Here is a 14,853-nt window from a genome sequence, read left to right on the forward strand (position 1 = left end):
TACGACACTTTCTACAGGACATACAGCAGCTGAAAAGTACTGGAAGCCAATCACAGTTAGTTTTTTTTTTTTTAAAGTCCTGCCTATTCCTAGTGCCTGTCCCTACCCCCTGCATGTTTATTGACTGGAAAAAAGCGCAAGGGGATGTGGGAGCGACTCGAATTTTTACTGCGTTTTAGCACAAACATTCAACCGTGGTCAGATACCTCGAATAGCGTACTATTCGATGGAATAGCTGTTCGATCGAATAGTATTTGCTCATCTCTACCAAGCACCATCTGGGCATGAAGCAGTGGGGGCGGGCCGGCCGGGCCACAGTCTGATGAAACCCCCTCCCCTCTGTGACGCAGCTAAGTTAGAATCAATGGAACCGTATCACAGAGGGGATGGGAGATCGTCACACTGGCGAGCCTGACTCCAGTGCTTCATGCCCGGCTGGTGCTCGGTAATAGACTGGTGCAGCATGCGGGAACTGGGCAGTGGTTAAAAAAAAGGACTGCGGCACTGGTATCCGACATTCCCGCACCGGTGCCGGTCTATTCATATAGAAGACAAAAAAGCCATGTATGGTACATTCACTTTAAGGGTGCCTTCACACGTACCGTATCGCTGCGTTCTTAACGCTGCGTTTTTATGGCTGCGTTTTTGGTGCGATTTTTACATGCGCGTTTTGATTTTCACATGATTTTCATGTGAAAATCAAAACTCGCATGTAAAAATCGCTCCAAAAACGCAGCGATAAAAACGCAGCGATAAAAACGCAGCGATACGGTACGTGTGAAGCTACCCTAAAGCATTTTTAGTACATTTTTGTCGCAAAAGCAATTTTTAATGCTTGGAACAAGCAGAAACACACCAGCACATTGTACAATTGTGTATAAACAGCATGTTGTGTGATATATTGGCAGTGTGTGCCATGTATGCCATGTATCCTTGTAGGGCCAGTTCTCACGGAGTAAAACTGGTGGAATTCCACATCGGAACTTATGTCAGTTCTCCTGAGCAGGGAGAGGAGGCGTGCAAGTCCTCCCATAGACTGCCTGTATGACACGGAGGCTGGCGGAATTCCGCGGCGGAGCAATCTGTGTGAACTGGCCCTTAGTCTACCAGAATAGTTCATACTTATAAACAGTAGGGGTCACATAAGTAAGGGTCCTGCCCCCTTCAATTTGAATAAAGCAGTTTTCAAGTGTACACACTCCTGTTCCATTCGAAGTCTATGGACTGGCAAGGATAGGTGACTACAGTGCTCAGCTATCTCTAGCAGTTCAATTCAAACGGGGACACACGGGACCCCCCTTCTTGTAATAGTAGATGGATCATCACTAATCAGATATGTGAATGTTGTGTTAGCATGATAAAGATATATACAAAGGAGGAATTCATATTTTTTTCTTTTATTAATACGTGTATATGTCTGTATTTATACTGTATATATATCTTTTTATTGCAGGCAAGGAGGGATAAGGCACATTTCCTGTACAGGGGCCCTTTTGTGTCAGAGTCAGCCCAACCCTAGACATTTACTTTAAAGGGGTTTTCTGATTTAAAGCTGGGTTCACACTACGTATACTTCAGTCAGTATTGTGGTCCTCATATTGCAACCAAAACCAGGAGTGGATTGAAAACACAGAAAGGCTATGTTCACACAGTGTTGAATTTGAGTGGATGGCCGCCATATAACAGTAAATAACGGCCATTATTTCAATATAACAGCTGTTGTTCTACAATAACAGCAAATATTTGCCATTAAATGGCGGCCATCCACTCAATTTCACCATTGTGTGAACAGATCCTTTCTGTGTATTTAATCCACTCCTGGTTTTGGTTGCAATATGAGGACCACAATACTGACTGAAATATACGTAGTGTGAACCCAGCCTAAACCTACAAGCATACAATTGTGGGGGGCCCTACCTCTCTGTACCCTGAGAATCTTTAGATTGGCACCCTGGCTCTTCTGTTATGATTGGAGCCACAGGCTGGCACATGACCCACAGCTCCATTTATTCTCTGTGAAGCCGCTGGTAACAGCCGAGTACTTGGCTCTTTCCAAAGGCTCCGTAGAGAATAAATGGAGCTGTGAGCCATGTGCCGAACCCACAGCTCCATTCATAATAAAGGAACTAGGGTGCTGTTCTAGAGATCTCTAGGGGGCACAGAGATCGGACCCCCCCCCCACAATCTCATGCTTCTCCCCTATCTTGTTGATTTAAATTGGAAAAAACCCTTTTACAGATTTTTCTAAAGAAGATAACAGAACTCTAGGATGCATTTTCTTCATTGAGATCCCACAAAAACTTGATTGGCAGATCTCCCATTTTCTCTTGGTAAACTTTATCAAACATCTCACTTTGTGCCACTGTCATGTGGTTTTTCCAGTCACCGACAATCCCTGGTAAAGAATATAGAGAAAAGCTGAGCCATTATATTTAGCTTCACTGAAAATCACATTAGTGTATACATCATTGTCAACATTTTACTAAATGGTTTTCATTGTGCATTTACATCCATTTCTAATGGTTCCAAATAAAAGTTAATATAATATTCTATTTTTTAATTTAATGGGTGGCCGGGCGGTCATTTCACATAGTGCGGGCTCAGGAGCTGAACCCGCAATAACCTGGAGCAGACTTCAGTCTGCTCCTAGCAGTTTAACCCTCTGCATACTGCAATCGATATTGATAGCAGCATGCAGAGAGAGATAGATTCTGAATCTGTCAGGGCTCCTATTAGAACCCTGGTAGCAAAAAAATGGATTGCCATTGTTGATCCTGCATGGTGATCAGTGTAAACAAGAAATAATCTCAAATGCTAAAATTGCTGATTTTTGGTCTTATAATCTGATAATCAGGTGAAATTGCATACAAAGAAAACAAAAAGTCCCTTCCACCCAAATCTGATACTGATGAAAAAATAAAAAAAATGACAAGTTTATAAAGATCAAAATATGGCGATTCAAAACCATTCCCACCCCCAAACCCTAAAAAGTAATTATTTTTTCTACTTTGCAGTATATTTTATGATAAAATGATGGGTGTCTTTAAAAAGGTCTATTGGTCCCTCAAACATTAAAGAGGTATTCCAGGAATAATTGACTTTTAGGATAGAGAAGGAAAGAGATGAGTACAGTGCTCTTCCGGCGCACTCGGCTCTTTTCGAGCCGCGGGTCAAGTGCCGTACCCAGAGCTCTAGTCATAACAGAGCCTGAAGGCTCGATACGGAGAGCGGCGGGGAGTACAGAAGTTTGACCCCTGCATTGTCCTACTTTTTCTTATTCTGTGGATAGGGGAAAAGTAATTTTTTTTTCCCTTTAAGCTTTTTTTATGGCTCATTAAATGGACAAACATGAGTTATGACTCTGAATGTGAGGAGTTTGCTAAATTTGTCAGAAATCTTATATGGATGGAGGGGTTAAGAGGTAGGCACTACCTTTTAAGTATATGCTGCATACTCTGCTAACGTTCAGACAACCCCTCAAATTTTACCTTACCTTTACGTAGGGATTCTCCTTTACTATGATCTAAAACGTCATTTGACATAAATCTATAATTAGCAACAGGATCTTCTTTCATGTTCTTAAAAGTTGCTCTTTCCACCACGGTGTCTATTGCTTTCTCATCCAGGTTTTTGTCCACAAATTTGCATATTTTCTTTACGGCAGATCGAAGGTCCTGAGACAAGAAATAAAACAATAACTACAAAACCCACATGGATGGGAATAGAAAATGTGGTTTATAACAAAACGCATATTTTCGTAAAATCACTGCAGCTGTACAACGGCCATGATTATTACAAAAATATGCGTTGCATTGCTGTCTATGGGATCCCGGCCGGCGCGTATACACATAGTAATACCTAGCTGCTCCGCAAAAAAACTGACATGTCAGTTTTCTGTGGCCGCTATTCATTGAATAGCAGCCGCAGAAAACCCTGTCAGTGCACACTGTGGAGCGAGCGGATCCGGCCGCATGCGGGAGCGTATCACGGCCTGGGGAGCTGAAAAGGTCTTACCTGGTATGCTCTCTGACTCTCTTACATCTTCTGTATGTCTCAGATTTATATCTTCTTTGATAGGAGAGGGCAAATGGAAATTATGAATCCATGCCCTCACACTATAACCAATAGCTGGACAATGCTGTAATGATATCTTGCCGCTATATGACATTGCATTGGACCTGGTTTTGCCTGCAGATCATGATTACAACTAGCACCCACCCCTCTTATCTTGGTAGGTACTGTATACTCCTGAGACATGCAGAGTATGGCCATGTTTACATGGCGTAAAAGACTGCAGTACCGGACGGATGATCTTTCATGCCGCAGAGTTCTGATGCGGGCGCATCCGTGCACGCCCGCATCAGAACTCCCAACAGCACACTATGAAGCAAGCCAGTCGCTTTATAGTGTGCGCTGACATGGGTTTCTAAGGCCGCTATTTAGTGATTAGCGGCTGCAGAAAACTGACATGTCAGTTGTTTGCGGCGCCACTATACTATGTGTATACGCTCCGGCCGGGATCCCATAGAAGGCTAAGCAACGTATCTTTCTGTACAAAGTACGGCAACAACGGCTGTACTTTTACGAAAAGATATGTTGTGTGAATAAAGTGTGTGCTAGGCCGCAGAATGGGTAAGACATGTTCTGCTGTCCAGACAACACCTTGCTTTCTTTAGCAATTTGTATTCTGGGACTTGAGGTCCTCATACCATTGTATAGAATGATTTGATAAGGTAAAACGAAGGGCCTTATTACACAGGGCAATTATCTGCCTAGCAAAGCAGATTTGAGCAGATGAAGCCCCATGTCATAAAGACAATGATCAGCTAAGGAATTGATTATCGGCTGATCATTGTCTTTCAGAAGGTTTAAAAATCATTGGCCACTAACTGCACATTTCTCCATCTAAGAGAAAGTGCGTGGAAAGAGACAGAGACCCTTCAGGAGGAAGGACGTCCTCTGAGGATCACCTTGTCCACACCAGGGATTATCTGTACACAACACAGGGCAGCATACCTGAGCTAGGTATGGACCCTAGTAGGACATAGCTGCAGTAAAAGCCTATGTATCCTACTGTAACGCACAGCTATTCTGGGAAACCCAGGGAAGTCTGCACAAGCCAGCGCAGGGACCTGGGATACACAAGACTTCCTGTTTTCTAACTCCTTGAGAAAAAGAAAAAGCATCAGAAAACAGGAAGTGCTGTGTTTTCCATGATACCTGGAAAAAAAAAGAATGTAAATTGCAAACTTGCTTTATATTTAGTAAAATTAAATTACCTGTTTCATTTCCTCATATGTCACAAAAAGTATGTTGAAGTCCTCTTTGTGCGTGTACCAGCCCCTCAAATGATCAAACCATGAGCCGCCCAGGACTGTAAAATAAAATGACATTTATCATTGTACAATTTGGAATTATATAGAAAGTTCAAAAAATTGTGATTAACTCTGCATGGTTTTTAAGTCCTGATTCAGGTGCAGGTTCACAATGGACATTTTTTGTGATAAGTAACACTGCTAACCCCACTTTATCAGTAAATACTACTAATGACATGCTGACTGAAGTTTGTTGCTAAGGAGAAATCAATGACTGTGATCATGCAGTCTAAGGCCCATTCACACTGAACAAAACAGACGGAAATTCCGGACAAAACCTGCACCATGGACTTTGCTCAGAATCCCACTTGCCTCAATGTCTCAATGTGATGTCTCACGTACCTCCGTTCTCCGCTCAAAGAAATGATTCCGAGCGGAGTCCACGGCACGGGTTCGGCTTGGAATTTCCATCTGTTTTGCTCAGTGTGAACGGGCCCTTTGCCTTGATAAGAAACAGGGTGCCTGATCTATGTGTTTATAACAATAGCATCACCATAGCTATACCAATGTGACAGCTACAACACTACAACTATTTCTGCTCTTGATGTTATACAGTTGAAGTAGACATTTTAACAGAATGATCAATGTAATTGCAATAATACCTTGTATCAGTAACACCTAGGGTCCATTTACACGTCTGCAATATACGGTCAGTGCACTGACTGTATACTGTAGACCGGACCTTGAAACTCCTGACATCATGATTCATTACACTGTGCCAGAACAATAGTGTTTTTATAGAGCTATCTAAACAATCTGTCCATGCCAGCTATCAGCCGTGATTCCCAGCTGCTGATAGTAGCCAGGATCAACATAGCACAGAGAGGGGTCACTTCACCTTTCTGTACCCCCTTATGCTGAAATGACTTACCGGTAAGTCATGGTGCCTTAAGGGGTAAGATGTGCAATGTGAAATTAAATAAACAGCAGCAACATTACAGCAAGCACTGAAATAATTGTGCTGTGCTGGGGGATGATATATACAGTGCACTAATATAAATGGCATGTGGAGAAGGGGTTACTGATGCACTGGTTTGTACAGTGCTGTCTGATCAGAAATTAAACAAACAGCAGCAGCAAAGCAAGCAAATATTTATAAAATGACAGGGAGGCCTTCACCTTGTATGGACAGTGCAGATTGCCTCACAGCTTGAAAGTACACAGCCCAGCGTCTCAGGCTTTCTCTTTTATGATCCCCCTCTCCTGCACAGGTTACATGTATGCCCCATATCTACTGTTCCATTTTGCAGAGGGTGTTACCAATGTTCCCTCTAAGCTGTGCTCACTGGAAATGATAGCCTTAAAGTTTCACAATCATTTCAAAAAACATTTTACACGTCAGAGGGACATGTTAAAAGTTTTGAGTGGACCTGATCTGAGTATTTAGACCCTGACTGATCAGGACAAAGAGCCAGGAGAAGTCAGTACCCAGTGCATTCCTCTCCCGCCTCTGTGTCACGTGACTCATGTCAGTCTATGAGCCCGAACGTTTTCACTAACACAGAGCAGGGAGCGGACCACAGAGTTTACAGCTCAGAGGGAACACTGGTTGTTACTAGATACAAATTTCCCCTAACAGGGGACAGCAGCATGCAAGAGATATCTGGTGGACAAAATACTTTAGATCTGTTTTTCTAAGGTAAAGAGTCATTTTCGGAAAATTAAGTTATTTGCAAATATGTTAGGGATCACGGATGACATGGAGGGATGTTTGAAATCACAGTGAGTTTTAGGCTGGGTTCACACTACGTAAAAAACACGGCCGTATTTAATAACAATGTCCGTATTTGCGCAAACAACGGAAATTATTTGCAAAATAATGGACGTTGCTTGCGCAAATACGGCCATTGTTATGGAATACGGCCATGTTTTTTACGTAGTGTGAACCCAGCCTTAAAGTTTACCTGTCATTATAACTTTCAACATCTAAATCAACCGTAGATGTTATATAAAGCAAATTTGCAATATGTAATCATAATTTTTTTTGTTGGTATCATGCTGTAAAACAAAGCTGAACTTACCAGAAATCCAGGTCCAGGCTCCTGAAGGCAGATTTTTTTGACCTGTGCTGGTTGGTAAAAAACAGACTAAACACAGCAATTCCAGCCAGTACAGAGAGTCACGGCTCAATGCGTTCATCAGTCACATGACTGTCTTCTCTCTGTGAGCGCTCAGATGGCCTGGGATACACAGGACTTCCTGTTTTCTTACTCCTTGAGAAAAAAAATAGAGTCAGAAAACAGGAAGTGCCGGGTTCTCCATGATAACAAAAAAAAAAAAAAAAAGAATGTAAATTGCAAACTTGCTTTGTATCACAACTACTTTTGGTTTAGATTTTGAAAGTTATAACGACTGGTAGACTTTAAAAAACTGGAAGAACTATAGTTGAGTTGCTTATAATCAATAACTGTAAACTAATTACTATGTTACCTTTCCCTGATATGAAAATCTCTATGAATTTTTCCCAACTTATTGTACATTTTATATCTGGCTTTATTTTATAGAAGTGATAAAAGGACACCAGGTTGTCTTTTGGGTTTCGACTCACATATATCATCTGAAAAAAAGGAAAATTAGCACTGTATTACAATAAAGTTCTGGTTTAATTCAAGTGTTCCTCAATTGGCTAATGCATATTCAATAATAAATACAGTCATTATTTCTTAATCAATACATAACTATTAATTTAACATGGACAAGTGGTGGTGGTGATGATGATGATGATATTATTGATATTATTATTGTTATGCCAGATCAGCGCTCGTTTACTGAGCAATTAGGCAGGCCGACTATTGGACAGCAAGGGCTGCACGAACATCGTTAGCGATGTCCATGTAGCTCTTGCCTTTAGTATAAAATAATAAAGTATTAACTCACGTTCCCTGGTTTTCTTGGGCCTTCCCCGGTGTCCTTGGAGGTCTCGGACACCAGGAAACGTGGTAAGGTGAGTTAATTATTTATTATTATAGTTTATTATAGTTTATAATAGTTATTTTATACTAAAGGCAAGAGCTACATGGACATCGCTAACGATGTCCGTGCAGCCCTTGCTGCCGGATAGTAGGCCTCTCTAATTGCTCAGTAAACAAGCGCCAATCTAGCAGATCGGTGCTCATTTACAGTTTATGATCTGTGTAATAGGACTGTTAGGGACAGCTATGCAAATGTTCTTAACTTTCCTAGAAAGGGCCCTGAATTGAATGTCTCTGGAGGGATCTGAAAATGGTCAGTCAGTGCACAGAAGTCAGAGCTTCAGACACCAGGGAAGGCCTCGGAGGACACCGGAAAAGGCCTGAGGACACCAGGACACGTGGTAAGGTGAGTTAATATTTTATTATATCATACTACATACTACGCCCAAACACCTGATGATCAACCGATTATAGCTCTGTGTAATAGAGCCTTAAGACATTACAGTGTTGTCTTGGGTGTTTGCTTATGGTCACTGTCTTGTTAGAAGGTAAACCTTTGGTCCAGAGCTTTCTGAATGAGATCTTTATTTAAAGTGTCACTGTCGTTGTTTTTTTTTTTTTTTTTTTTTAGAAATCAGGCGATTTAAAAAAAAAAAATTGTAATTGGGTTTATTAGGCAAATATGGCATTATCTGCATTTAAAAAGACTTTCCCCAGGTCCCCCCTCCCTCCTCTCTCTCATTCACTGCTCATTATCAGGAAGTCACGTCTTGTTCCATCAGACATAACCCTGTCTGTTCTATGGAGAGGGGAGGGGGGATTAGTCGGCAGCAGAGAGCAGAGAACAAAGGATTACACAGTGGGACCTGTGTGAAAGCCGGTATTCAGAGGTCAGATGGGTCAGTGCTGACTTCAGAGGATGTAAAATCACAGAAAGGGGTGTAGGACATCTAAAATATAACTTTTAATTTATCTATGTTAAAAAGAACCCACATACACAGACCAACAAACCACAAAAAACACACATATATGTAGCCACTATAATATATACACTGCTACCAACCAATATACCTTATACAACCTATTGGGTATGCTGTTCAGGTGCTTTGGAAAGTAGGGTTAGTAGCATTGAAAATACTCATGTCAGGGTAGGGACCAACTCACCCTGTTTTGCCCTATTAGGATGTTAGAGTATGGCACTACCCCTGCTCGCACAGGGTGGAGCGGGGCACTCGCCCTAATAAGGGCGACACCTACCCAGGTTTATCTGTAGCCTTTGCTATAGGACACACCCTGTGCAAAGTGCACGGAGTGCAACGCGGCGTCCTGCCACTGCAGTAGCCGTTAAGCCCTTAAGCAATTGTCTCTGGTTGGTAGCAGTGTATATATTATAGTGGCTACATATATGTGTGTTTTTTTTTTGGTTTGTTGGGGTTTTTGGTGTATGTGGGGTTCTTTTTAACATAGATAAATTAAAAGTTATATTTTAGATGTCCTACACCCCTTTCTGTGATTTGGCTATTAATAATTGAGGTGTACTAGAAACACAGCCATAATATTGGATTTGTGTACTGTGCTTAACTTCAGAGGATGTAGCTGTAAATTAACTCTTTGCAGTCCTGTTTTGGTGCCTCATCTCCCTCCCCCACTCCCCTCTCCATAGAGAACAATGGAGACAGGGGGGAGAGCTTTAAACTGCTTTATCATGTTAAAAATTATCGTAAACCCAATTAAAAAGTTTCTTAAAATCATCTGTACTATTGATTTTTGCAAAAAAATTAAATAAAATAAACGACAGGTACACGTTAAGAATATCTTTGGACTTTGCTCTACTTAGCTTTCCTTCCTTCCTAAGCAGTCTCCCTGTTCCAGCTGCTGTAAAAAACACCCACAGCATGATGCTGCCACCAATATCCTTCACTTTATGGCCTTTTAAATTCCAGGCAGGCATTTTTAAGTTTTTTTTTTTTTTCTTATAACATGAGGTTTCTTTTTAGCCATTATGCCATGATTTCCAGATTGGTGGAGTGTAAGGGTTGACCTGGAAATTATCTTTCATCTACACACAGGATATTTAGAGCTCAGCCAGGGTGACCACTGGTTTCACCCGATTACTTAGTTTGTTGGAGCGACCAAATCTAAGAAGAATCCTGGTTGCTCCAAACATTTAAGAATCATGGAAGCCACTGTACTCTTGGGAAATTCCTTTTGTACACTTCTTCTGATCTATGTCCCCACCCCCCATTTGCCCTCTGTGGGTTCTTTTTTTTATTGTTGTTGTTAACATAACAAATGTGAATGTCTGAAGACTTTCCAGATGTATTGTATATTTCTTTTTCTGTTTGTCAAAAATTACACAAAGCAGATATTATGCACTGTAAAACAAAAAGCCACGCATATATGATACAAAGATACATATAAAATAATACATACTGTACATGCAAACTTTATAAAAAGATAAATTACCACAAGAAACAGTATAAGAAAATACTTATATGATTTACTTTTGGCATTTTCGACCTCAGATCTCTCGGCATTAGATAATAAGGCAGGTGAGTTGTGAAGAGACGAGGAGATGGACGGATGTTAAAGTCCATATTGTTAAGGTTATATTCAATCCATGGCATTCTATTTATATTGTCTATATGTTCTGTTCCATTTCGATGGCCTTCATTGAATATTAGGCTTAGAATTTGTTGTGTCCAAATTGTGCCTGCAAGAGAGTTTATAGCTTTTATTATCTGTATATTCTTACTGTACATGTTTTTAATCGATCGATTTAAAGGGGTAGTGCGGCGCTAAACAATTATTCACTAAATAACACACATTACAAAGTTATACAACTTTGTAATGTATGTTATGTTAGTGAATCGCCCCCTTCCCCGTGTTTCCCCGACCCCACACCAGACCCGGAAGTGTAGTGCTCTATACTCACCTGATTCGTGTCAACCCCCGTCCGCCGAAGATGATATCATTGGCACAAGATGGCGGATGGGGGTCGACACGAATCAGGTGAGTATAGAGCACTACACTTCCGGGTCTGGTGTGGGTGGGGGGAAACACGGGGAAGGGGGCGATTCACTAACATAACATACATTACAAAGTTGTATAACTTTGTAATGTGTGTTATTTAGTGAATAATTGTTTAGCGCCGCACTACCCCTTTAAAGGCTATGTTCAAACACTGTAAAATAATGGTGATATACAGCCATATTTTCAATTTAATGCTCTTCACTGAAGTCAATGGGAAATTAGCTGGCAGTGCAGAATAGAATAAAATAATGTCTGTCATTAAATCCGACCATCCAAAAAATTAACATGCCCATGATCTATGACCTGCTTTTGCAAAATACAGCTGTTTCTTTTTTCATCTGTTCACACATTGTTTTATTTTCACTCAAGATTATGGTCATATTTTGCTTTTATTTTATTGTGTGAACCCAGTCTTAAGGCTAAGGGAGGAGAGGTAAAACAAAATAAATTTTTTAGCGCCACACTACCCCTTTAAGGGTGCGTTCACACCTACAGGATCCGCAGGAGCACCCCGTGCCGGGGTGACAGGTTCCCGACCCCCCGCTACAGCCCCCTATACTCACCTGATCCCGCTTCTGAATCCAGTCGGGTCACGGAGATCTCAGCCGCTGCAGCCTGGCGCGCGCGCTGAGAGATGAGTCCAACGCTCATAGAGAATGACAGAGAGTCCAGCGCTCCATCAATCTCTATGAGCGTTGGACTCATCTCTCAGCATGTGCCGGGCTGCAGCGGCTGAGATCTCCGTGACCCGTGACTGTATGCTCTCAAACTGCTTTAACTCTTGGGGCACCAGAGAACTACAGAAAAAGTGTATTTATATACACTATATAAAGTGTATCATAAGCACATAAAATCCACTTTCTCTGCACTAACTGCATAAACTCTCCAGCAATAGCAAATTATGAGATGAAAATTTAATAAATTCTTAATTGTTGGGTTCATGGACAATTGGGCAGATTTATCAATAATACACCACTTGCTTTGTGCAAGAATCTTCATCTTTTCTCTGGCATACACCCAGCTCACATAATGGGTGGGCGGGACCCTCTTAGAGTACTGAAAGCCTATTGCTATTAACATGATCCAATGCAATTTCAGTTTCTGAGTGTCAGGGTCACCTAATGCCTGAACGGGCTACTGAGTGAATAGCCTATAAAATGTGATTTAGGGTATGTTCACACTTACCGGATCCGCAGCTGATTTTCTGCTGCGGATCCGCAGCGGATCCGTAGCAGATTTCATTTAAATAACTGAACACAGCATCAAATCTGCACCATCAAATCTGCTGCAGATCTGCTGCGGATACTGTGGGTGTGAACGCACTCTTAATCTACTAACAGGATTATTTGACCAAGCTACAATCTACACGTGCATCCTAGCTGGCCTGCTCCATTGATAATCTTTAGAAGGGACGGGATCCCAGCCGGGGCTCTAGGGGCGGTAGCTCTGCCCCCGTTGCTCTAAACAGCCTTACTGCACATTAGATTAAACTGCAAAGCGCACAGTAATCGTGCTAAGGATAAAGGTAAAAGACTTTCCTCAGCCCCCTGTGAGCAATAGGGACATATCAAAATGTTAGATTCATCTAACCATGTCTAGAGCATATGGGCATTAGATTCCTCTAACTTGCTGATAGTTTCCCTTTAAGTGACCTTGTTCACAATGCAGACCATGGGCAGGAATAGAACAGCTCAGCACATGATTAACAATCAAGCACTTCCTATTACCTGATCAACACAGACACAAGAATATGCTAAATCTTTTTCTCTTTAAAATACTTTATTACGTAAACCAATATTTACTAAAGCTACAAAAAAATATTAAATATGGCTATGATGACCTCGACATCATAGAGACTGCCTGGGATTACATTAAGAGTCAGAAGGACTTAAGGGAAAAATTTCTTTCAACTGGTGTCAGAAAGTGCAAGAGAATTGTAATTTACTCTGGTTAAAAAATCTCAAGTCTTCCAGTACTTATCAGCTGCTGCAGGACGCATGTTTATGTTTATGTCTATGACATACAGCATCTGATAAGTACTGGAAGACATGAGTTTTTTTTTAATAGAAGTAAATTACAAATCTCTGGCACTTTCTGACGACAGATAATTTGAAAGAAAAAAAATTAGATAGAATACCCCTTTAAGGATGCCACTGACAGTGTGGTTAGTTCTCCAAGAGGTTTGGAACAACTTAATATTCAAGGGTGCCAATAATGTTGATCACAACTTACTTATCTTATTTAACCTATTTTACTGAATAAGAATTGGGTAAAAAGCATTTAAAGGGGTGTAGAAATAATGACAACTGGCTACAAGTGAACACAGATGGAAATATTAGACTATTGATAAAACCAAACTTTCCAATAGTGTTTATCAGTCAGCTATTAACTGCAACTCTTACTAGTAGTATATAAGGTTTCCAAAAACAAACAGATACGTGGCCACCTATCACATCTGCAAGTTTATGGCCAACCAGTAAACTGGTTTACTTCTTACAGCAAAAGTTAATTTTTGTTTCGTATAATAATGTTTATATTAATATTGATGTTAAAAATATAATTTTATTTTATTACTCTTTTGTTTTATGAATATACAGCTATTTTATACACATTGTACTTACCAGATTTTGGGTAGGTGACAAGAAACACATCGCTTTCTCGAATTTCCATGTCTTCTATAGCGTCTATGGCTTCAAGTGATGTCAAACTAGTCTCAAAGTATATGCCTTTATGTTTGAAAAATGCATCATCCAGGGCTTTATCAACTGTATCCTGTTCCATTATTGCTTCTTCAAACCTAAAAATGCAAACAACTGTATATATTTGTTTGTAAAGGTCATAACAACAGGAATAAAAAACCTTTTTTGTTTTACCTTTTAGAAATGCAGTGTCTGTGCCTAAAAGAAGTAATAATGAGTAGAAAAGTTTAGATCATGCGTGTTAATATATAACTGATTTAACCTTTAAACCTGCAAATCTTGGAAAGACTTTATGGTACTTTATCTCTGTCATATAAATTTACAGGTTCATTATGGAGAAATCTATTAAAGAGGTTGTCCAGGGAAAATTAACTTGTCCCCTATCCACAGGCTAAGGGACTAGTAAAAGATCACAGGAGGGTCAGATCTCCGTACCCCCTGCCGATCTCCATATCAGGCCCAGGGCATCTTTGTTATGAATACAGCTGCAGGTACAGCATCTGATCCACAGCTCTATTCATTCCTATGGAGCTGCCGGAAAGAGCAGAGTAAGTACTTTCCGGCTTACTTGGCTCTTTCCGGTGGCTCTATAGGAAGGAATAGATCCGCCAGAAAGGGCAGAGTAAGTACTTTCCGGCTTACTTGGCTCTTTTCAGCAGCTCCACAGGAATGAATAAAAAGAAGCCGGTGGCCCGATATTGAGTTTGGTAGGGGTATGGAGGTCGGACCCCTCGCAATCTCTTACTTGTCCCCTGTAGAAAGGGAAAAGGGTAATTTTTCCTGGACAACCAAATTTTGAATCACCTTCTTTTTCATATTCAAGCTTTTATTGAA

The 14,853-nt window shown here is 40.8% G+C and overlaps 1 protein-coding gene across 1 annotated transcript; it reads right to left on the minus strand.

Annotated features, from left to right (window-relative positions):
• Window positions 1-1,381: 1,381 nt before the first annotated feature.
• Window positions 1,382-14,296, minus strand: LOC138795589 (amine sulfotransferase-like). Its single transcript, XM_069974884.1, has 7 exons — window positions 14,194-14,296; window positions 13,942-14,117; window positions 10,792-11,000; window positions 7,806-7,932; window positions 5,280-5,374; window positions 3,494-3,674; window positions 1,382-2,395 (listed from the first exon to the last, which is right to left on the minus strand). Exons 2-7 carry the CDS (start codon window positions 14,099-14,101, stop codon window positions 2,265-2,267), a joined length of 903 nt encoding a protein of 300 aa, XP_069830985.1. The 5' UTR covers window positions 14,102-14,117; window positions 14,194-14,296; the 3' UTR covers window positions 1,382-2,264.
• Between the last annotated feature and the right edge of the window lie 557 nt (window positions 14,297-14,853).

This window comes from Dendropsophus ebraccatus, chromosome 6 (genome assembly GCF_027789765.1).
Source record: "Dendropsophus ebraccatus isolate aDenEbr1 chromosome 6, aDenEbr1.pat, whole genome shotgun sequence".
NCBI lineage: Eukaryota > Metazoa > Chordata > Amphibia > Anura > Hylidae > Dendropsophus > Dendropsophus ebraccatus.

Coding starts and splice junctions, on each gene's coding strand:
- LOC138795589 (XM_069974884.1), bottom strand. CDS start 14,101: ATGGAACAGGATACAGTTGATAAAGCCCTGGATGATGCATTTTTCAAA. Junction 3,675..5,279: donor CATATGAGGAAATGAAACAG/GTAATTTAATTT, acceptor TTCTTGTCTCAG/GACCTTCGATCTGCCGTAAA. Junction 2,396..3,493: donor AGGAGAATCCCTACGTAAAG/GTAAGGTAAAAT, acceptor ATTCTTTACCAG/GGATTGTCGGTGACTGGAAA.